Source organism: Trichomycterus rosablanca, chromosome 11 (assembly GCF_030014385.1).
Source record: "Trichomycterus rosablanca isolate fTriRos1 chromosome 11, fTriRos1.hap1, whole genome shotgun sequence".
Taxonomy (NCBI): Eukaryota; Metazoa; Chordata; class Actinopteri; order Siluriformes; family Trichomycteridae; genus Trichomycterus; species Trichomycterus rosablanca.
This window is the reverse complement of record NC_085998.1, coordinates 12,268,449-12,294,414: the sequence shown is the minus strand read 5'-3', so window position 1 is coordinate 12,294,414 and position 25,966 is coordinate 12,268,449. Positions and strand designations below refer to the sequence as shown.

The 25,966-nt window shown below is 37.7% G+C and overlaps 1 protein-coding gene across 1 annotated transcript; it reads right to left on the bottom strand.

Annotated features, from left to right (window-relative positions):
- Positions 1 to 7,453: 7,453 nt before the first annotated feature.
- chrnb4 (cholinergic receptor, nicotinic, beta 4 (neuronal)) lies at positions 7,454 to 20,027 on the bottom strand. Its single transcript, XM_063004449.1, has 6 exons — positions 19,979 to 20,027; positions 14,022 to 14,167; positions 13,024 to 13,068; positions 12,660 to 12,769; positions 10,314 to 11,355; positions 7,454 to 7,627 (listed from the first exon to the last, which is right to left on the bottom strand). Exons 1-6 carry the CDS (start codon positions 20,025 to 20,027, stop codon positions 7,454 to 7,456), a joined length of 1,566 nt encoding a protein of 521 aa, XP_062860519.1.
- Between the last annotated feature and the right edge of the window lie 5,939 nt (positions 20,028 to 25,966).

Below are 25,966 nucleotides of genomic sequence, written 5' to 3'. Positions count from 1 at the left end.
TAGTCGATGCTCTGCTTCAGAACACGTTCCTCCTGAGAAATTAAACAGAGAAGCAACAATTTTAAATTTAGAGTAAAGAAACACATCAATACTGCCATTAAAGGATGAGGAAAATATATATCTTCAAAACACTAAGCATACAGCTTGCAGACAAAGGTCTAATAAATGAGTGAGTTTTGGTTATTTGAGCTGCATCTATTTTTGACAAGTCCATAACATGAAACATACACATACACTGGCAGTAGAATGGATCATTCTGACTGGAAGGGGCATTGCATGGCAAAACTTTTTCATAATGTCAATTTCTACCTTGTTATAGCTTCCCAGTTTAATACTAAGTATTATTTTTGTAAAATGAATTGTCTAGGAGAAGTTTTAAAATGTGTAAGGTTATAGAACACAACCCACAAGTGCTCAAGTTCATGGCAAGGTCTGATTCTGGTTGCAACACTAACTACATAGTTTATTGGCAATGCCCCCTTGCAATGAAGTCTATAGAGAAATCCATTGACAAATTGAAAACTTAACTGGCCTGAACCAAGCCTAATCTCAACCCCCAATATGTTTGGTAAGAATTGGAATGATGGCTTTCTGTGGCTGATTGGATGTAAATCCTTGCCGTTGTGTTTTAAAATTAAATAAAACCTTTCCAAATCAGTGGATACTGTTATATTGGTTTTAATATTGCCCATGCTTTTGGAATGTAATATGGAAAAAATTAATAATGCCAGCATCTGTGTTGGCGGAGAACCGGACTGTACCGGACCGAGCCCACCTTCATGTAGGAGTTTGCCAAACTGAGGAGTTGGTAAGTACGTAAAGAAGAGATCTCAATCTTAATTAATATATATAAAAGCACTTTCACCTGCAGCGAATTAATGATCAATGAAATGCAGCTGACTGTTGTTTAAGAGGAACCAACACATCAATCATATGTTCCTCAATACCCCCTCTGCTGGCCAACAATGGCAAAGCATGAATCTGTAACTGATGAGTAAATGCCAAACTCGCATGTGCTCATCAAGAACAAAACTTGTTCAAGGTGGACTAACTTCATAAATAGGCCCAAGATATGAGTTATTAAATGTGTGAATGTATTTTGTTTTATGCCAATGGGTTATTCCTGCATCATGCCTGCATCATTTCCAGATGTTTTACAAACCATTTAATCCAGGTCAGGGTTGCAATGGGTCAGAACCCTACCAAAAGCACTGGACACAAAGCAGGAATACACCCTTAACAGAGCACCAATTCAACACAGGGCATAGAGCATAGAGCTAAGAACATGGGTAGAACATATCAAACTTCTCATAGTGACCAAATGTAAGGTTTAAACCCAGGTTACAGGAACCCAAGGTTCTATTTGGCACCCTCTCCATCAACTGCACCAATAAGAACATTTATTTAGAAGTCAGTATCTCTTTTTATAGAAGTTTGGTTATCATACCATATTATTCTTCACATATTATATTTAGCAACAAGTAGAACAGGCACAACTAAATGCTCTCAGAATCAAAGAATCAAATTATTTTTTATACTCACTCTGAAAAAGGAAAAGCAGAAAGTAAGTACTGCTGAAAAGTCTGGCGTTCATTGTGAAATCCAAATAAATCCTCATCTGTTAATCCATGAATCATGCAGAGATGAAAGAGAGGAAGCAAGAAGGAAGCGCATCAACAATGTACACAGTGAGTACAGAGAGAGAGGATGAGAGAGAGAGGGAGAAAGAGAGAGAAATATGGGGGATGGAGAGAGAAAAGGAAGGGGGTTGGGTTAGTTGGGGGTTCTTAAATTTGGGATTATATATGCTTTTGACTTACAGACCCCTGCATGGATGCTTCATTGAGTTGAACTGGTGTTAGATTTTTCTTCTTCATCTTCTTCTTCTTATAATAATAATAATGATAATAATAATAATAATCATTATTATTGTTATTATTATTATTATTATTATTACTATTATTATTATTATTATTATTATAGTTGGTGTTGTTGGTGGTGGTATACATATTTAGAATACAAAAAAAAGGGGGTGGCACGGTGGCACGGTGGCACGGTGGCTAAGTGGGTAGCACTGTCGCCTCACAGCAAGAAGGTCCTGGGTTCGATCCCCAGGTGGGGCGGTTCAGGTCCTTTCTGTGTGGAGTTTGCATGTTCTCCCTGTGTCTGCGGGGGTTTACTCCGGATGCTCTGGTTTCCTCCCACAGTCCAGAGACATTGGAGATACTAAATTGTCCATGACTGTGTTTGATTGTTTTTATTATGTCTGTTAATATTAAAACTGTAAAAAAATGTAAAAACCCCTTTTTCAGCTTTTCCCCCACATTGCTCTAGACAAGCCTGCCAGATTGCCAGGTTGACAATTTTCAGCCCAACCCCTGAGAAGTGACAGAATCATTTTAAAACAGAAAAGGGTCCTTAAAATATTGGATTAATGTAATTTATTTTATTTGATATTTTATAACTGATTTTATACTCCTTTTATACTCTTTTTATACTCCTTTAAACAAATTAGGCAGTGTCTATACACTTTTGGCCATATAGCGTATTTTATGTAACAGCATGTCGGGAAATGTACAGGTCCTTATAAACACCCATGGTGTCATTTTATCTTAAAATGTTTCAAAAGTCCTAACCATATCAGTAATTTTAGCTTTAGTTTTATTAAGCATTTAATTTAGTTTAAATTTTTAATTATAAAATACACTGGAATAAAAAGATTGCAACTAACATGAAGTATTAATTAGCAAAATTATGCTGATTTATCATATTTTTATTTATATTCATGTATTAATGGTGTACTACTTCAAATCTACTATGTTTCGTGTACAGTTAATATTTTATTGCTTATTTTGTTGTTAAAAGGGATTTTTATAAAAAGCAATTACATAAACAAGCATTTTTTGATATCATGTACATATATCATGTTTTGATATAGTTGTTGCTAGTATTACAAATGATGATAAAATATTTGCAAAGTGAAAAATCATAACTGTTACAACAATTTGAATAAAACAAGTGTATTCTATATCTGTACACAGTGCACCAAGAGAACACGGGTCTGAGATGCACATTCAGTCAGATGTAGACACACCCTCAATGCACCCTGCAGTCCATAAAATTAAAAAAATAAGGCTGACTAAGCTGATAAGATAGGATTTTTTTTCTAGGGTTTATGTACTCTAGATTTATCCTGTGTTATTTATCCTTCTTAACAGAAATATGCAATTTCTTACTGTTTATTAGAATATAGATTATACACATGATGCAGATAGTAAACGGCTCATCTCTCACACCCATTTTTACAGCAAAAGTGGTTCAAGGTTTATGGTGGGGAGAAAATCTAATAAGAGATTTCATGCTCTTTATTGGCACCGTGTCTAGCACAGGGCTTGCTGACTGAGGCCACACAGACTGTATGTGAAGTTACATTTGAGTTATTTCATTCATTCATCTTTAGTAAGCAGTTCTGAGCTGGGTTGTGATTGAATTGAGCCTTCACAGAAACACCGTGCTGTCCTGTTTTTGTCTTATATTCACAATAGAGAGACGGTTTGGGAAATGTCAGTTTAAAAGTTTAAATTTAGGGTTTGATGTGCACATGTAAAGAATTGTGTACACTGATCAGGCTTAACATTATGACCACCTTCCTAATATTGTGTTGGTCCCACTTTTGCAACCCATACACAATAAACTGTGATGCACTGTGTATTCTGACACCTTTCTACAGTAACTCGTCTGTTGGATCGGACCACACGGGCCAGCCTCCGCTCCCCATGTGCATCAATGAGCCCATGACCCTGTTGCTGGTTTACCACTGTTCCTTCCTTGGACCACTTTCGATAGATACTGACCACTGCAGACTGGGAACACCCCACAAGAGCTGCAGTTTTAGAGATGCTCTGACTCAGTCATCTAGCCATCACAATTTGGCCCTTGTCAAACTCATTTAAATCCTTACGCTTGCCCATTTTTCCTGCTAACACATCAACTTTGAGGATAAAATGTTCACTTGCTGCCTAATATATCCCACCTACTAACACGTGCTGTGATGAAGAGATAATCAGTGTTATTCACTTCACCTCATAGGTCATAATGTTATGCCTAGTCAGTGTATTATTTAAATTGATTTATGGTATTAAGAGATCATTTGATTAAACAATTTATTTAAAAATTACTTGGTCATTTAAAGTGATTTGATCATCTTTAGCATGCCACCATGATACTTCTGTTTGCTCAGTGTCATTATATGATTACAGCAATATTTTCCCTGTTTTTTTATTACACTTGTTTTATATAAAATATATTAGTTAATTTCAATCTTGCATACCTGCATGATCACCTGACATGTTTATAAATGTTATTGTGAATAAGTAATGAATTATGGAACATGATGGTGTACAATAAAATCAGCACTAATGAATTTTTAGGCAACAAAGTGACAGATCTGGTGAATTGGTTGACACAAATGAACTCTTCAGGAACTGGATTTAGTCCTCATCTTCAGTCATTCTCTGAGAAGAATTTAGCATGTTCTTCAGTTGAGCTTTAAGCAGCAGCATGAGACATCTCAGCAAAATGTATGTAATGTAATACATTTATAAAACGACATAATGTGTTTGTTTTTTCCCTACATATAAGGGCACAGAAAATTTATATCAGTAAATAGAACTATAAGGTAATGCTTTAAATTACATGAATGAACTTTGATGACTGAGTTATAGAACTTTGTTTACCTCTAAATTAATAATTATAAGTTGCTATGTTTGTGTGTGGGGGGTGTAGTGGTTATAAAAAGAAAGAAAAGTCTCAATAATTAAAAATTAGGATATTTAGGGCATCACCATACCCCAAGTCTCATGCTTAAACCTTGCAGTCTTATATTATCCTTCTTAAGTGACAGCTTTGGTGGCAGCTTTGCTTTGCCACATGGTGTCTGCTAGCTAGTCGGCAAAACAGTGATACTGCACCATCACAGTCATCAAATAGATGTAATTTTGTAAATGCATTTTACGTATTATTAAATGAGTAAAAGAAGACATACAGTAATAAGTGTGCTGTTCCTGTCTCGGTTTCCTAAATATCCAAATCTGGACCATCTGATAAATTGTTCATGGCAGCTTTCTACCAGACACCAAGTGGCAAAGCAGAGCTGTCACTGAATGCACCTCATGAGGTAGACCAGTGATAGGATGTGACACCTCAGCAATGTAGATTTCAGCTTTCATTTATTATCACTGAGCAACATGTCAGCTACAATCAAAGCAGTTAAGTAAAATACATTTGATTGTTTGTTTTAAAAATCAATGTGTCTTTTTTAATATGCGTGTCACAGGCTTGAGTCTCAATGTCGATTCAAGAGAATTGAGAGGTGGGGTTTGAGACTATAAGGTTTGGGCCCAGTGTGTTAGGTCAGAGAGGCATGCATAAAGACTCATGGCAAACAAAATGAATTTGACATATCAAAACAACTTTACAACAACCAGTGGTATACAGTTAATCAAAGGTTAACATTATTATATTTTCTGCTTTATTAGATTTTAACACATGGGAATCAAATGCTGGCAATGAACATCCAGTACTGAATAAAAACTTGCCAGTAAAAAGTAGAAGAATCAACATCAAGACTTTTCAGGATGTATTGTCCTGATGTAGTAAAATAATGTTGAAGCAGTAATTATAATTTATGCCACTGATTAAGTTCATATTGGGATGAAGATGAATAATATTGTCTTGTTTTTTATTACAAATTGACCCACACCATTGCTAGTTTTTGGTTACCCTACCTGTCAGTGTACCAAGAATAACACACTAGGCCTGTTCATATTTTGACTGGACTGCAACATAATTTTTTACAAGTATAATACACTGTATTATGTAGACAAAAGTATTCTAATACCCTTCTAATTATTTCATTAATGTGTTTCAGCAACAAGTATTGCAAACAAGTGTAATAAATCAATTACTATATACAAAAGAAAATTATGTGCCTATGACTTTGCAGCAACAGTTTAGGAAAAGCCCTTTCTTGTTCCAGAATGACTGTGCCTATAAACACATGAAGATAAGCTTGGTTTAAAGAAATTCCATTGGCCTGCACAAAGCTGTGACCTCAACCCCCCTGAACAGCTTTGGAATGAACTGGAACATCAATTGAGACGTTTTTGACCAACTGAGACGTTTTTGACCAACATCAGAGCCCAGCTATACAAATGCTTTTATTGACTACATTTACCTTTATCCAAAGCGACATACATTACAGTTACAGTATACATTCTGAGCAATTGAGGGTTAAGGGCTTTGCTTAAGGGCCCAACAGCAGCAACCTGGCAGTGGTGGGGCTTGAACCAGCGACCCACTGATCACTGGTCCAGTACCTTAGCGACTAGGCTACAGCTGGCCCATTAGATGTCAGAAGTGGGATTCGAACCCATGCCTCCAGTGGAGACTGCGACCTGAACGCTGTACATTAGACCGCGCTGCCATCCTAACTAGCTTAGACTAAATGAGCAAAAATTCCCTTAGACGTAACAAGTCATTTGAGTACCTTGCTCAGAAGAGTGGCTGTTGTCACAGCCGAAAGGTTCACAGAATGGGATCTTTCAAAACAAGCTCTTGTTTCAAAACAAGGTGCCCAAATACTTTTGGCCATATAGTGTATAAACAACATCATATATCATTTTTAATGAATAATAACCACATAAGTATGATAAAAAGTTATTAACAAAAATAGTGTTTCCTTGTCTAGTTTAATAAACATTTTCTGTTCTCGGGGGTATAACCTAATGCTGCTACATAACCGACGGTACATAGTGCAATTTACGACATTTAGGATTAAGTCACAGAAAATGTGGGACTGATTCTATTTTAAATTTGATGCACCTGACTTGTAAATCATTCACTCACTCAGAAGGAGATGGCACTGGCACCGTAACACTGGCACTGTAGCAGTGGCACTGCAGCAGTTTTTGAGACCACTGGTGCTTTGCATTGATGACACTGTGTACTGCTGTTGCTAGATTTTAATGTTGCCTAACCAAGTTTGCTTTGTACAGTCTTTTTATTTGATGAGTCAGGTGTCACAACATGGATTTACACTTGAATGCAAAATAAGCTGTAGGCCTGTTTTTGTCAACTTAATTGACATCTGAAATAGTAACAGAAATAGTAAGTGGTTATTAATTGCCAAATTAATTAACTTTGCCCTTCACTATTCAGAACCTTTAGCCACCTTCAGGCTTGGATACTGCTATGCAATAACAAAAATTGATGTAGTTGTACCTAAATTCCCACATTGTCTGGTAAAATAGAGTCATTAGTCATTAGAGCTTCATTTGTTCTAACCACCACACAGTACTGTACATTTTTCTTGACTACTAGACATTGATTGAGCTGTTACTGCATTGTATCCATTAGTCCTTAATTCTATTTTGCATCCACATATCATCATCTCTTACATCCCATCCCTTCTGGAGGAATCAGCACTTGGCTGATGGACAGGAACAATCTGGTTCTGGAGGAGCGGCTGGAGAAAGAGGCCCAGCGTGCCAACTACACACACAATCACAAAGATCCACAGAAACATCCGATCCACCACCATCGCAACGTACTTCCAGTCCTCAATGACCTAGGGAAAAATGTAACATTTAATTAGTGGTAGACCAATGAAATGGCAAAGGGAGAAGCAATGAGGCTTTAAAAGGTTCTGATTAAATTAAACAAGTTCTGGTTTGGGAACTCCTATGCTGCACATTAAGAGCATATCAACTTCGATTTCTCCCTGCTTACTGTACTGTAGACTTTCTGAAAGCCACAATTATTTAAATTCCTATATTGATTTATTTAAGAACACAGTCAATGACCTGCCCAATGACTGTCTTTAAAAGTAGAAATGCAACATTAAGCTGTCAAATTAACAAATTAGTCAGTGTGCTTAGAAATGATGTAATTACATTATTTTAATTAGTGGACAGCAAACATCAATCCTGTATTTGACAATACAACATTGTTGTGCTGTGTGCTATTTTTCATTTCTAGCTCAAACAAAACAAATACGATTATGCTAATAAAATAGACTGATTATCTGCTTGGCTAAAAACGAATGCAAAACCTATTTCAATGGTAAGATTTACACAAAAGTTAATCATTGTGTACGTACAGTCAAATAATGAATCATTTATTGGTAGCAATGGCAATTTGCAAGCAGCTTATTGATGCTTTTATTTAAGTTCAAGTAAATATTATAATTTCATTTGTTTTTCATTCATAACTATTGCTAACTACTACATCAAAATGTTGCTTTTTAGATTTAGATCTGATGGCCATGGAGGGCACTGGAATACACTAAACTCCTTCTAATTAATCCAGTTTTAGGTGACTTACTGTATCTATCTAGAATTACCAATTTTATCCGATACTTGGATAGCATCACAGAGGCTGTAGATATAACCCCATACCTGCGACAGAGAACTGAAGCCAGTTGCAGGCTGCTTAACCAGAGCAGAACAATACTGTGGCTAAAAAGCCATGATATCAAAAAAAGATAATAAGAATTGAATGAATGAACAAAATAATGAAACAAAGACATAAAATGAAATGAAAGCTGCAAACCGAACTGGGATATAAGAATAGAAAAGACTGGTGCGCTCAGGTGGTGCAGCAGTCAAATATGCTAGCTGACCAGCGCTAAGATCCAAGTTTTGTATCTCAGCTGTGCTGCTGGGAGGGAAATAATTGGCTTTGCCTGTTTGAGAGGAAAAAAGTCGAAACTGTATTGCTGCAGTACAATATCAGCTTCTGCTGTCTGGTCAAGACGCCTACACTAGCAATGGGTGATCTGGGGAGCTTACTACGTGTGATAGTCTTCTTGGCCAGAATGGGGGCGGTGCTGGGGGCACAATTCCAACAAGAGGAAATTAGAGAAAAGTAGATTTAACAATTTGCAGTTAAAGACTAACATGTTCCATATTCTGTACTGGTTCTATTGGTATTTGGTGGGCTTGAATTCTGAGAATTTTGAGTTCTCTATAAGTATATAGTTTGTTTAATAGACTTCTGTAAAGTGTGGTGGATTCTGGTATTGATCTAATTACAGTATTGATCTAAGTACAGTCAAAATTGCACACATTGGAATTTATCTAATGTGACCTTATAAATTGTGATTTACATTCCAAATTAAAATCTATGCACAATATCATTATCCACATAAGCAATGTGCAGCAATGTAGAGGTTGCATATAGGACAATATAAAACACATGTTAAGTGTGTTTTAGGCACTTTACAATACAAAGTCAAGTTGTACATTGTACAGTCAACCCTTGAGTTATGAACGGTTTACCATACGAACATTTTGGGTTACGAACGTTCTTTTTCAATTTAACGTACAAACAAATTTCAGATTATGAACAGAAATTCGCAAAACACGTGACGTCACGAACATGTTGACTCCGAGCGTCTCCCTCCATATATATATATACAGTAAGCGAACATTCGCACAGCGGACGGTGTTTTTCCGGTGTTTTAAATATTAAAATGTCCCCAAAGAATGTGCAGAGAGAGAGCGCAGAGCTGAGAAAATTAAAAAAATCTATTACGTTTGTTGTTGTATAATTACTCCTGCCAGTAGCTGTCACTGTGTATCAGACAGAGGGGACAGTGAGTGAGAGAGAAGAAGAAAGTCCGCTGAGTAAAGTATTCTTTCTTTCGTGCAATTACACCTACAAAATACAACACTATTGAAATAAAGAAGGAAATAATAGAGAAATATGAGAGTTATTGTTGTTTCTGGTAGATACATTTTATAAAAAAAGAAGGAAATGTATTATGGTGTATTTGATGATGTATTATGGTGTATGAAATGTGTAGTATGTGTTTTATGTACAGTACTACTATGTATTTTTGTTTATTATTGTTTATTACGGGAATGTCTATTCTATAATTTAAGATTTAAGGGAAATATACTTATACTTATAACAAAATAGACCATTTAAGACATTAGAAAGGTTAGGTAAGGGGGGGTTTAGGAGGTCTGGCACAGATAAATTCTATATACATTATTTCTTATGGGAAAAATAGGTTCAACTAACAAACATTTTGACTTAAGAACAGCCCTTTGGAACCAATTAAGTCCATAAGTCAAGGGTCTACTGTACTTTCATTGTTTTTCAGTCAGCAGAATTCAAGTTCAAGAGGCTTTCTAGTATTTTCAGCATGGTGTGTTGAGTATGCTGGCCTTAATACTTGAGTGATTACTGTTCTGAGGACAAATCACTACTGTCTAAATAATAATGCAATACTGTAGTCAATTACTTACACTCTGATCATCGTCGTTGCCCATCATGTGATCGGCTACATAGCGAACTCCATCCACCGCCTCCTGAACATCTGCCCCCAGATCTGAAGCCCCCCTGCCTTCCTGGAACATGGAATTACAATTTGACAAAAACTCTGCTGGTCGCTGTTCTGCTTTCCTGTAAAGACTGGTACCCTTGTTGTAAAAGTGTCCCGATAAAGACAGCGCTGAAGCTGATGATGCAGCAAGCAGGGTTGAAGCAGAGGACGTCATGGCCGACTTGCTAGGAGCTCCATAGCCAAGCCCGAGCAGAGCCCTGCCATCTTTATGGCGTCTCTGCTGCCGTAGTTTCTGCTTTGCCGAGTTACCTTGTGGCCGTCTCATAAAAAGCAGGGTGGGAAGTTTGTCCAGGAAGACTAACTTCACCCATCTAGGCATGGTGTGTGTGCTCGGGGAACGGTGATGCACGTTTAGCACACAAACACTTGTGATAATTGAGAAGGTCACCAAGACCATGGTGAACATCAGGTACTTGCCAATCAGTGGGACATCAAGGGATGTAGGAGGCACAATTTTGGAGATCAGTAAGAGGAAGACGGTGAGCGCCAGCAGGACAGAGATGCACAGCGTCATCTTCTCACCACAGTCTGATGGAAGATAAAACACCAGGATGGCCAGAGAGGTGATCAAAACGCAAGGGATGATGAGGTTTATGGTGTAGAAGAGTGGCTTTCGCTTGATTATAAAGTCATACGTCAGGTCCACATAGGTTGGGTCCTGAGGGTTAACCGTCCTCCTCCCTGGAAGAGCCAAGATATCCCACTCTCCACTGGGAGTGAAGTCATCCATGCCGGCGACCTCAGACTTCAGGACCAGGTCGATCTCTGTGTGGTCGTATGTCCATGAGCGGAACTTTAAAGTGCAGTTTTGCAGGTCAAAGGGAAAATGCTTGACCTCAATCTTGCAGGCGCTCTTGTAAATGGCTGGAGGAAGCCAAGCAATGCTACCATTGAACAGCACAATAGCATTGGTAAAAACCGTCACCTCATAGGTGCCATCAGCACTAAAGTAAAGGAAGAGGAGAAAACATGTTAATGGATGCCACTTCAACCAAAACAGTCAATTTTAAAGTTTTATAGTAAGATACCAGCATATATTTTATTGATATACAGTATGTATAATATAAATAGTTGTGTCTATTTTTTTGTGTCTGTATTGTTTTCCTTCATTTATCATTTTTTGTCATTTAGCAGACGCTTTTATCCAAAGCGACTTACAATTGTGACAGTATATAATCTATGCAGTTGAGGGTTAAGGGTCTTGCTCAGGGGCCCAACAGTGGCTACCTGGTAGTGGTGGGGATTGTACCAGCGACCTTCTGATTACTTACAATACCTTAACCACTATGCTACAACTGCCTACAACTTTCCATGTATTTATTTCCGAATCATATATGTAGCATAACAATTTGTTTACATACCACTATGACATACATTTTAGAATATCTTAGTATTTATTTTATTTTAGTTAACTAGTATTTGGTATGTCCCCTCTTTTGCTGCAGTAACAGCATACTCTCATGCAAAATCACTTAATGTCATGATTTTTCACATAGGTATGACAATGATTAACCAATTAATTGATAACCAACTAAGCAGTCAATGTCAGTCAATGCTTGAGGTTAAACGGTCATTAAAGATTTACTTCCAACAGTTGATGCGTGTTTCGAATTAAGAGCTTGTGTGCAAATTTTTTTACACACAAAAGCAGTACAGACTGCAGAAGCAGTGTTAAATTATGACTAAATCTCACCCACCCTTAATGAGCATGCGTCAGTTTTTTTTTCAAGGAGTGCTGCCATTCTAACATGAACAGAAAAACCTTTTCATGCATTTCTACTATTTGAATAATTAGAGACAGAACTATAATGCATTATAATCACAGACGGAAGCTTTACATCATGCCCTAGTATAAAGATAGAACTACAAATGTAGACGTATAAATGTGCATAATTTTATAATAATTGCACTAATTTTGTCAGGAGGAGCCTTAGGATGCCAGCAACATTTAAACTGAAATGACCGCTGAAATCTCATGCTCTCAAGTCGAATCCCAGTTATTGCAACTGACCTGGCCCAAACAGACACAATTGGCACAACTGCCTGAGGGAGAGAAGGTTGAATAGGTTTCCACTGCAGATTTGTAATTCCTGCTGTCTGATGGATGTACCTGCACTATTTGTGGGGTATTTGGGATACCACTGGTTGATCGGTGTTTCAATTTTTCACCCATTATTGATTATATTAGCCTTACTCTAAACCATCTATAATGCATTATTAACATGAGCATCAAATACATAACACATACTTATTGTATAATACAATGTCAGGAAGCCAGATGTGTCTGGATGGAATTCTGAGCTTGTCGATTCCCTCATACTGAGACGGGTCCCAGGACAGCCTGTAATCATTCCAGTTCTGTAAAAAAAAAAAAAAAAAATTAATTTCTGTTACAGTCCAGTTCATTTTAAAATAATGGCTTCCCACAGCTGGATGATACTCAATTACACACTTGGGTATGAATGTAATGAATGTTTGTGACTGGAACTGATTGCTGCTCTGCTTATTGGAAAGGCATTACTATGAACAAATTTATGTTCAAGGGCAAGGACACAAGCCGTGTCGGTCGTAATTTGCTAATAATTGGAGTGTTGTGAACTGTTGCTGCGTACCTGTGTGAGCCACACGTTTGTCGTCATGATTTGTTCTCGTTCATTCTGTGTGGATTGGATAAAAACACTCAGATTAGGTTAACCAATAAAAGGCTTTAAAATCATTAAACATATAAACACTCTTCTATTCTAACTCCAGAGTTTAGCAAAATATCAATATCAATATCTTAAATGCATTTAGTTTTACAGAAAAAAACAGTGAATCTGGCAACCTTTGTTTGGAGAGCTGAAAAGTGGTGATCGGTGAGCTTTTTTGATCTCCTCAAAAAAATACTTGCAGACTGATAAAACTAATTAAGTGGATCTTTTTTGGGGGGGTTAATTTTACCTGGTGTGTTAACCTAACAAGGCACAGCAACACAGGTAACACAGTCCTCACTGTGAAATATGGTGGATGTAGCATCATGTTATAAGGATGTTTTTTAGCAGCAAGAACTGGCAGTCTGTCCAGAATGTGTGGGGAACTTTATGGCAGAAAAAAGTAAAGAGAAATGAGCCAATAGAACATCTGTCTAAAGAAATACAATTTAGTTCTTTCCATATACTGCTAAACTTTATATGTTACTACAATTTCAATTACCCAAAGAGAAAAGGACACTAAAAGCTCATAAACTGAATATACTGCTTTATATTTGCCTGATGGGTATGACCTTATAAATCAAAGACTGAATGCCAGCTCAATGCTGGCTTTATAGTCCCCCTAAATACTGTGTGCAGATATTAAAACATGCACAAGCCTTGCAATGGCTATACGCCTTACAAAAACACACTTTCAACTTACCAACTAATGGACATTTTGCTCCTAAAATTGTTTTAAGTTGGCACAATGACTCTAGGTAAGGATGCTGCCTCTCTTTTGGTCACTGTCTCTGAGAGGTTTGCATAATTTGTCATGTCAAAAACTGGCTGTTGTGTTTGTGGTTGTGTTGCCCAGCGATACATTGGTGCCCTGTCTGCCATACACACAGAATTTAGATTGTAGTTTAGATCCTTCTCACCACACTGATGAGCTGTGCCAGCGAGACCTGGAGCTTAACTGTGACTCTCTCGGTTCTGTTCAGGGCTGGTCGGATGAGTTTGTTGTATCTTTCTTTCGATAGGAGCATGTTCATCAGCCGCTCCTCAGAGTCTGCACATATGCTATCTGCACATAAAAAAATAATCTATTGTATTAGTATTTTTTAAAACGTTAAAGTTAGATTAAAGAGCAGGGTTAGCATACCCTTTATAGTGATTATTTTTTCATGAAATCAAGGTAACTCAGCACATACAATTCATAAAGTTACAAAAGTGATCAAGCTGTTTTTTTTTTATCCCAAGCACTATCATTTTAAAACTCAGCAACAACCTGTCAGTAGTGTTTCTAGACCCAGCCCTAGATAATTACATTAGAAATGTACTGTCAAGTCATAAAGCAAACAACTGGCAACCTAGTTGACATACAATTTAACCACAACTCCTCAGTCAACATTTTAAAAGTTGTGTTGGCTTGAATTAGGGTATCACAGCTTTGTTGGTGGCATGTGTGTCAACTGCCAAAAATTGTAAATAATGGTTATGACAGGTTCAAAATTCACCCACATGTCACTTTCTTCTTCAGAGTCTTACCAATGTACACACTGTTTACTGTCCAACCAATGGTTAAACTGCCAAAGCTCATAGAGCTGGTATAGTTGCTTAACAACTAGCAGTCATCAGAGTGATACAGGTATGATGAAAAAACATGGTATTATTACATTTACATTTATGGCATTTAGCAGACCCTTTATCCTAGGTGGCTTAATATTATGACCAAATGTTTGTTAAAGACGTTGCATAGGGACCCAACAGTGGCAGCTTGACAATGATGGGGCTTGATCTAAATAATATATAATACTTAAACAACGAGTATTACCTGTGTAATAGTAAGATTGTGATAATGCTGAATGAAATGATTCGTTTTTGGTTACATTACAACCTGGATGAAATAGAAATGTCATTTAACTGTGTTGTTGTAAAATAATGCATTTAAAGTAAATACAAAGCATGCCATGCCACAGTTACAGATTAAAAATATCTGCAATCTATTACAATACCATTGAAACAAAGTACATTTTCTTATTTTCTCTTAATTATTATTATTGTTGTTATTATTATCATCATTTAACACTACAGGTCTGTGTATTGCACATATATTACAGTCCTGTTGTTTAATCTCTTCTAAAGTAACTCCAGATGTCTGAACATCAGCAGCATGTTATATTGCCTTGTTGGAAGACTTGTTGCTGACTCTGCAGCATCACGGACTGCTCTGTTCCTGAATCCACAATCAACCAGCCACCAGAAAATATAGTGCAGGAAGGAAAGAGCAAGCAGTTCTTAAGATAATAAAAACAAAACGCAGATAACGTCACCCTTTTTAGAAGAACTTTTAGAATTAAATACAAAGTGACTATTTTAAGCTTCATATGATATAGGCAATACCAGGCTAACACATTCTGTACACGGTTTTTATTTTATTCCAAAATACTAAAAGTTATGCTTCATTTTGGCTGGTAAAATTCATTTAATCAACGCAACATTGAATTTACTATTAATTAATATTAATCAAGTCTATAGGATCTAGTAGTTATTTGGGGGACAATGCAAATAGTGAAACAGGTGGGAACTATTTTAAACTATCGCAGCTGATTGGTTTTCCCGGCAGACAAAATATCATGAAATGCTTGTTACTTAACAAGGAACTCTGCCATATTTTCATTTCTTTGTGGAATTGGGCTGTAAAGCAGAGGTAAACCAGACCATGAATGAATGGAAAAGGGCCTAAAACATGTTTTTCAACTTTATATGAAGTAAGATGGGAGACCGTATAGTTTCTTCAGCTTATTTCAGTTCAAACAAGCTATGTGTAGTTCCTACACTGCAGGCTTTTCATGGATGCAGTACAAGCAGGTACAATAAGTGTCACAAAGCTTCGATTCTACATAATGGATATAAATAAGCTTCGGCACTGTTTATCTGGTAATTAAATAATTAGTGGTTTCCAGTAGCGAAGCTGTACAATTTACCCTGGTCATGCTGAGTGTAGGAAATGCAAGAGACAGACAAATTACCTGTAACTGTCACATTAATTAGCCTGACACTGAGGGGTCATTGTAAGCAAACTGTAAGAAAAAAACAGGCCAGTAGAAGCAGTATATGCTAGAAGTTACCCTATACACCCTACAGGGTTGGACAAAATAACTGAAACACCTGTCATTTTAGTGTGGGAGGTTTCATGGCTAAATTGGACCAGTCTGGTGGCCAATCTTCATTAATTGCACATTGCACCAGTAAGAGCAGAGTGTGAAGGTTCAATTAGCAGGGTAAGAGCACAGTTTTGCTCAAAATATTGCAATGCACACAACATTATGGGTGACATACCAGAGTTCAAAAGAGGACAAATTGTTGGTGCACGTCTTGCTGGCGCATCTGTGACCAAGACAGCAAGTCTTTGTGATGTATCAAGAGCCACGGTATCCAGGGTAATGTCAGCATACCACCAAGAAGGACAAACCACATCCAACAGGATTAACTGTGGACGCAAGAGGAAGCTGTCTGAAAGGGATGTTCGGGTGCTAACCCGGATTGTATCCAAAAAACATAAAACCACGGCTGCCCAAATCACGGCAGAATTAAATGTGCACCTCAACTCTCCTGTTTCCACCGGAACTGTCCGTCGGGAGCTCCACAGGGTCAATATACACGGCCGGGCTGCTATAGCCAAACCTTTGGTCACTCGTGCCAATGCCAAACGTCGGTTTCAATGGTGCAAGGAGCGCAAATCTTGGGCTGTGGACAATGTGAAACATGTATTGTTCTCTGATGAGTCCACCTTTACTGTTTTCCCCACATCCGGGAGAGTTACGGTGTGGAGAAGCCCCAAAGAAGCGTACCACCCAGACTGTTGCATGCCCAGAGTGAAGCATGGGGGGTGGATCAGTGATGGTTTGGGCTGCCATATCATGGCATTCCCTTGGCCCAATACTTGTGCTAGATGGGCGCGTCACTGCCAAGGACTACCGAACCATTCTGGAGGACCATGTGCATCCAATGGCGGTGCCGTGTATCAGGATGACAATGCACCAATACACACAGCAAGACTGGTGAAAGATTGGTTTGATGAACATGAAAGTGAAGTTGAACATCTCCCATGGCCTGCACAGTCACCAGATCTAAATATTATTGAGCCACTTTGGGGTGTTTTGGAGAAGCGAGTCAGGAAACGTTTTCCTCCACCAGCATCACGTAGTGACCTGGCCACTATCCTGCAAGAAGAATGGCTTAAAATCCCTCTGACCACTGTGCAGGACTTGTATATGTCATTTCCAAGACGAATTGACGCTGTATTGGCCGCAAAAGGAGGCCTTACACCATACTAATAAATTATTGTGGTCTAAAACCAGGTGTTTCAGTTATTTTGTCCAACCCCTGTATGTGTACAAAAGAAACTAGCCAAGCTAGCTAGTACATTTAAATGACATTGGATGGAATTTTTAAAAATAAGTAAAACCTATTTAACAATACATATTCATTAGCTTTGTTCATTGATTTAATTTGGATCTCCTCTTATTATAATGAAATAAATGATCCAGCCTTGCAGGGTGCACACTTGCATTAATATAGAATATAGCATTTATATTTAGAATAAAGTATTTATATAATATAAGTTCATGTTTGTTTGTTTATTAGGATTTTAACGTCTTAAAGTTCTACACTTTTGGTTACATTTATGACAGAAACGGTAGTTACTCATTACACAAGGTTCATCAGTTCACAAGGTTATATCGAACACAGTCTTGGACAATTTAGTGTCTCCAAGTCACCTCACTTGCATGTCTTTGGACTGTGGGAGGAAACCGGGGCACCCGGAGGAAACCCACGTGGACACAGGGAGAACATGCAAACTCCACACAAAAAGGACCCGGACTGCCCCACCTAGGGATCAAACCCAGGCCCTTCTTGCTGTGAGGCGACAGTGCTACCCACTTAGCCACCATGCCACCCTAAAAGTTAATGCAGAGAAGAAATTGGTCCAGTGAGGTACATGATTATTTCCACAGACTAACGAATTTATGTACTCACAGGTAACTTGCTAACTTGCTGAAAATTGTTAAACATGATATTGAGCACAATAATGTTTAGAAAAATAAGAAAAATAAGAATAAGAATTATGTATATTAAAATCATTTTGTGCATTGTTTACTAGTCCAATTATAGAAGGTAAAGAATGCATGCTGGGAGTTCTATTCAGATCAGCAAATAAAGTAATTTTGCTTAGAACAATAACGAGAACAATTTAAAAAAATTAAAACTGCATAAAATATGTATATACTCTGAGTGTTTTGAATATATTCCATTCACTTATTTATTATTATTACTTCTAACTAACTCCTTCTGATCACAGAGTGTCTGTTTCAGTGTGTTGCAGAATTAGAGGCCCTGTGGCAATGTTCCTTCATTTCTACTTATTGTGGCCATTGTATCAGTGCACCTCCCAATTAATGCAATAATAGACATTAATTACAATTCTCTGTTCTGTTTAAGTACAGTTAACTGTTTATCTATGTATTTGCACCAACAGCCTCATTCTGATAAGGGCTCATGTCCCAAGATACCTGAAAACACTGGGTCCAATGACAATTCATGAACTTTCCAACTTACTCACTTAATTACTCTTACATAGTACATGGGGCCTTTGTTATGGGCGGTGGGGGCGGTTTGAGCTGGAGGATACCAACAGTTATAGCATGCAAAGCTTCTCACTGACAGTGGAAAGTACTAAGTTTGGCTAATGTGTACTTTATAATCTTCCAGCCTCTGTTCGGGATTCGGACACAGTCTCAATGTTTAAGTCTAGACTAAAAACATATTTATTTTCTCAGGCTTTTGATTATTATAGACAGTGGCGCAGAGCTTGGGGGTTCTTGGTCATAGAAACTTGTGGTGATCAGGGATGTTGGGTTGCTGTCGTTCTGCCTCTCTTATCCGATCACTCAGGTTTGATGACGGTGGGGAGATGGGCGCTGATGTCCTGTGAAAACCTTCATGACCGTAAAACTTATATTCTTTCAACTAGCATTGTAAATTTTTAACTACATTTTCTGTTGTTTTACCCCGAGGTGTTTCTGATGGAAACCTGTTTAACCGCCCGAGGTTAAGGATTGAAGTCGAGATGACCGTGCAAACGATGCTGCTCCTGCCGGATGTGACGAGCCTGGAGTATTTGCACCAAGAATGACAAGAACTCACTACAGACTTCATTACATTCTGAACTGAATAATAACTCTATTATTATTAATAACTCTATTATTATTTATTTACTTATTGCCAGTTATAACTTTTAGTTCATTTAATTCTGTGTTTGTATGATTTGTGTAAATCCTATTTATTTAAAGTATCCTCCAGGCCACCCAAGAAGGATGGGCCCTGCTGAGTCTGGTTCCTTTCAAGGTTTCTTCCTGTAATTTTCAGGTAGTTTTTCCTTGCCACAGTCACCCTCGGCTTGCTCAACAGGGGGTTTTGTATCTGTTGGTACTGGATTTTGTAAAGTTGCTTTGAGACAATGCCTATTGTAAAAAGCGCTATATAAATAAAGTTGACTTGACTTGACTTGACTACTTTAATATACCTGCCACTGTGAGTTTGGCTAATTTATTTTAAATTCGTAAACCATGTTAAGCAAAGGGTCGTATGATCAATCAAAAATACTATCTAAAATAAAGAAACAGAATATATTTAAGAAAATAACTCTTAAACAATATTTTTTATAAATATTACACTGCAAAATTAGCAGTTACACTGAGGTGTCCAGTAACCCGTAACAGACAATTCAACCCACAATCATCACTGGATATTGCTGTCCAGACAAAATCTTTAGTTCCAGTGTGTAGAACATGTGGAGTAAAAGAGAAAGACAACAAATGTAAGTACTCACTCTGAACGAAGGTAAACGCGTAAAAAAGCGTAAACAGGATCCGTGTCATGTTGGACACCGCAAAGTCCCTGCGCGCTCCAGTCATGTAGTCCCATTACGCGCAAAGACGCAGCGGGACGGTTTCTTTTAACTCGGACCAAGTAAAACGGATTAGATCAGACCTACCCCCACACTGGATCAAACCCTGGATCCCTTACAGTTATGCAGCATCCAGCATTTACCAGCTGCCGTGAGACCACGGGTGTAGAAGCGGTGATGCTCTCACTCCTCCCTATAGTAATAACCACCGCTCCACTGCACTCCTCTCCACCAGCACTGAACCCGCAGCTCTCAGCCTCTTCCTGCCATACCTGCTTTATCTCAGGGCTTCATATTTACCCCGATTTCAAGCATTATTACATATATTATTACATATTATAACTGCTAGACTACTTACCTAGTATAGTTCTTTAAATGTACTGTATACCCAACATCTTTCATCAATGTAAACAGGTCCAAAACAGTTATATATGTTATATTAATGAATTCATGAATTCAAGAAAGGTTTATAAACAGTTTTCTAAATTAAGTATAAAAAAAAAAAGCTAACAGCCTTTTGCCAGGTTTGTATGATTTCTGATTTTTTTCTGTCATAATAAAAATACATAAGCTGAGATCATTTATTTGGTGAGGTAGAAAGTTTTATAATGCTATTTACAAGATTGACTACAGCTGGTGACACAGAGTCATGAACTAGAGCTAGTGACTGTGCTTTTATGAAGATAGCTAATGTAACTGCACCCATTAAAGAGAATATGAAACCACGGTCTCTCTGCAAGGTCAGAAATAAAACAAATAATAAGCTGTCATCTTGGGCAAAAAGAAAATTGTGTCCTGGTGGTTAGATGTAATTAAATAATCACCCAAAGTAGGTCTGTTATAAATTAGAAGCTGCTGGAACATGACCTTGACTTTGTACACAGTCAAACAAGCTTTACATCAGCATGGATTCAGACTTGTTTTGCTTTTTCGTTGTTCAGAAAGCTTTAAGGTGGTAATTCTTTGCACAGTGGTCTCTAAACCAATAAAAATGTGAAGTTCACTAGATGCAAAAATGGTATGTGTATTTTGACCCAGTATATTTTCATCTAACTAGATCTAGATTTAATTCAATGTAGCTTTATCTACCCATCTGCCAATGCACCTGCTTACACATATGTGGCCAAAATTATTGGTATCTTCTTTAAAACAGAATGACAGAAGTGTATTGTATGCATTGTTCTTTATTTTAAAATAAATAGAACAGAAATATTACATTGATTTATGGAAAAAAATATATTAAATCAATTGTCAATAATATAGGTACCTTTGACTTGATATTTTGTAGCACAGCTTTTAAAGGAAATACCTGGAATCATTGATTGATTTTTTAAAATTCTTAATATAATTTCTGCAGTTTTCCGCTGGTAGTTTGACCCCCTCCTCTTTCAGCTCTCTCAGGTTCGACAGGTGCAGTTTTCCAACTGCAGGTTTCTGATGTGTGTTTTGAGTAATTATCCTGCTGTAAAACTCATGACCTGTGACTGAGGCACAGCATTTCAAAAAGTCTAATAGTCTCCTAACTACGTTGTACCTGTCATGGATTTAAAGACACATTTCTATATTTGGTCATATATCTGCCTACCTATTAGGCATTTCATAATACAGCTATGTTTGAAAAAAGTGTGCCTGTTAGAATTATTGAACTTTGGTGTCTCTATTGAGCTAACAGACAATTAGGTGTAAAGGTAACATAGGGTCATAGCTCAGGGATAGAGGTCAGGGTATAAAGCGTGACCACTACTTATCTGGTTCACTGGTTTAGGTTCGATTAGTTATCTAATCTGATATGGAAGTAACAAAAGCAAGTGACAAATACTGGCTTTTTGGGGCAATATGAAAATAAAAGATAAGCAGAGATTTAGAGGCCATAACAATTCCTCCATTGCTTATTTACAATCCTATCAGGGCACACACCACAGAGCGAAACAGGATGACATTGCTATCTATGCCTATATTTATGGCTTTTTACTGCACCTATTTAAAAGTACATTAAACAGGGGTATCTGTACAAGGTCAGAAATAAAACTCAAACCCTCATTTTATACCACATAAATTGTCAAAACGTTCGGATGTATCTAACAACCAAACACAGGTTTACTATGAACTAAACAAGGCTAGAACATGGGTAATACTGTTCACAATCAAGTGAGCTCTTAATTAATTCCACTGTTTTTGGATATTCTTGGATTACAGATAGCAGAAATCCCAAAACCCTGATGCATGAGGTCAATATGTAAAGTTTACACATTAGCTGTAAGCAGCAAATACAACATTAGCATTGATTCTGCCATGTCAAATTATGTTTAAACCATGACACTTTGTCCTTTCCATGGTTCTCCTCTGCTCAGCAACCCTGCAGATATTTTCTACTCCTCAACTCCTTTAATCACAGCTAATTATGTCCTATCTTGTGCTGCACTTCTCTGCTCCACATTAGGCTAACTATGTCCTCATCATGAACCAATTAAGTCCTGGTTTACTCTATAAGAACACAATTACCAGCATCTGGAAGCTTATGAAATGTACACAGTTCATGTTCTATAAGGTTTCATCTAAAACACTCTTGTGTTAAACTTCAATGTCCACCAAAGATCTGGATCAAAGTGTATGGTTTAAGTAACTAAACTGTTTTTAAGGGTGTTACTGTTTTATTTTAATACAAGGTTATTCACACTAATCAGCTGAGCAATATGATAATTCAGGGTCATCACAAAGAAGATCACGCCAATCAGGGCAGAAACGTGGCCACGAATGGGGGAAATGGGCCCTGTTTGGTTGGATGAAATATAAACTCATACATGCTTTAGGCCACCCAAGAAGAATGAGTCCTGTTTCCCTTTAGTGTTTCTTCCTTGTAAGATTTAGGGACAATATTTATTGTCGTTGCCACTGTTTCAATAGGCTCACTCATCAAGACTAGCACTCCATTTCTCCCACAGTTTTAGAGCCTTGCTGTTTGAGCAGATCGTGGTGGTTCAATGCATTACTGAGATGCAATATATACTGTATAAATATATACACTGATCAACCATAACATTAAAACCACCTCCTTGTTTCTACACTTACTGTTCATTTTATCAGCTCCACTTATCATATAGGAGCACTTTGTAGTTCTACAATTACTGACTGTAGTCCATCTGTTTCTCTACATATCTTTTTAACCTGCTTTCACCCTGTTCTTTAATGATCAGGACCCCCACAGGACCACCACAGAGTAGGTATTATTTAGGTGGTGGATCATTCTCAGCACTGCAGTGACAATGACATGGTGGTGGTGTGTTAGTGTGTGTTGTGCTGGCATGAGTGGATCAGACACAGCAGCGCTGCTGGAGTTTTTAAATACCGTGTCCACTCAATGTTCACTCTGTTAGACACTCCTACCTAGTTGGTCCACCTTGTAGATGTAAAGTCAGAGACGATCGCTCATCTATTGCTGCTGTTTGAGTTGGTCATCTTCTAGACCCTTATCAGTGGTCACAGGCTGGATATTTTTGGTCGGTGACTATTACCACTGACTATTCATGTTTTACAAACTATACAATGTTGTTGTTTTTTTTTTGTTGGAACCTTTTGTAATTTGGTCATTCTCTTTAATATGTTTTTAGCAAATTAAAAACAATGGGAAATGCTTTCTTTGTAATTTTTTCAATTAGATAAAGGTTTAAAAGAATTTTCAAAATTACAGATTGCTGTTTTTTGCATTTCCCCAACTTTTGTGGGTTTGTGTATATATTTTATATAAGAAGAATAGAATTTTTATTGTCATTAAAATTATTTACACTTTGAGAAAAAAAAGAATGTACATGTGTATTTATAAATATTAAATACTGGCTATGTGTGCAAATGCTGCATAGTCTGTGTAAACAGTCATAGTCTGTTTGTGCATGCTCTTACTGGGCTCTCCACTGGGCTCTCACAAACTTTTCATTATTACACTGAGAAGTTAAGATTTCTCACTTGTAGTACAGATAGAAAGAAAAGTTCCACTTGTGCTGGGTAAGACATGGTTCAGTTTGATAGAAGAATAATTAAAGAATTGCTACAGGAGCAGTGCTGTATTTCCATGCCACTGTTCGAGGGGAGATATATCAGCCAGGCAGTTCATTAGCTCAAGTGCTTGGCTCATATGGAAGAGAGGCAGCAGATGTAGTGAGATATTGATTCCTTTCAGAGTATCTGCAGGATGACTGGTGATGAAAGGGATGTTCAGATGCTTCTCATATAGCAAGACATATGTAGCCAGGCCACAACTATAGTTAAATCTTAAGTAAAACATTTATAAAGTTTACCTCTGGGGTGAATAACTTACATAAGCTGTTCTAACTGTATTTGAGATATCAGGGTAAATAATAAACACAAATTGATAAAATACATAATTATAAACATAAAAATAAGATCCTTATAGATTTTGAACATTGACAACAATTTTACCAGAAAAGGGTCGAGGCTGATAATGACAGGAAATGGAGAGCCCATTTATACGGATGGCTGTAATACGGGATTGATCCTCTGTCCTGTCTGGGCTTAGATTTAAGATCCTCTCCCTTAGGAGCTTAGCTGTTTATTAATACTGTGCCCACATCAACCTAGAGAGAAATTGTACTGTGAAAACTTTCACTTTAAATACTGTGTTGTGCATTAAGTTCTACCCCACCACTTTCTTTACATCCCATGATTCTGGTGCATTATTACTCTATTTAAATATTGGGACTTGGTAACCAAGGTGGCAGATCCAATTACCCGATTGCATTGTGCTTCCTTTCTACTGATGTTGATCTCCACTCCTGATTGAGGAGAGGGAGACTGACACACATCCTCTACGACACGTATGCAGTAGCCGACTGCATCTTCTCACCTGCACAAGGTGAGTTCATATGCGGATCAGATTTGTGTACGGAGAGCCACACCCTGATCAACGCATCATCCCTCAACTCCGTGCAGGGGCCATCAATCAGCCAGCAGCGGTCGTAATTGCATTAGTTATGAGGTCCCGGCTCCGGCTCCCACCCTGTATGAACAACAGCCAATCGTTGTTCGTGTAGCCACCCAGCCTGCCGGATGGCAGAGCTGAGTTTTGAACCGGCGAGTTCAAAATGTCAGCTCTGGTGTGCTAGCATGTTTTACCACTGTGCCCACAGATACATTTGTAATTAGTGGTAAGTTTTCTGTCCGTCATGCAATTGACTGCAACCTGTCCAGGGTGTTTGTTTCCTAACTTTTCCCAATGAATCAGACCCACTGTGACCCTGACCAGGATGAAGCAGCGGTAAAACAGACGATAAATGTATGAATATGTTCTCAGTGAAATATGTTCTCACTAAAATTAGTCCTAAAAATTTACAATAATGGAGGTATTAGAGGGGGTAATTATTTTTTCCCTATGTTGGTTTCTGTTTGCTGAGCACTGCAACATGCCTGGGTAAAATGAAGTGCAAGAGCAAGAATTCAATTTGATTGTTACAGTTAATCTAACATTCACAATTTATGTCCAGGATTTAAAACAGGCAGACACTGGGATAGTTAATTCTGAAGAATTGGAAGGGCAGAACATTGCAAAACCAAAGAAAGTGAAGACTCGGGACCAAGGATGATATCAACAACATTAATAACAACAATAATGACAACACTGAATACAAAGTAGTACTTACATCTAGCTTGATGGTAAGAAAAAATACATGCAGCACTTTAGACCAATGGCCATGTCAAATCTTACTTGAATATGGATAGTGAAAACTGTGGTCTAGCATTTCATTATCTGTCACAAAGTTAATATAAAATATAAAACTGTAATATAATCACTTAACAAGCTTATTATCATGACTGGTTTGGCAGTGCAGCTGCAGTTTTCCCTCTCTCTGGAAAGTTGTGTGTGTGTGTGCACGCTTATCTGTGTTATGTGACACAGTG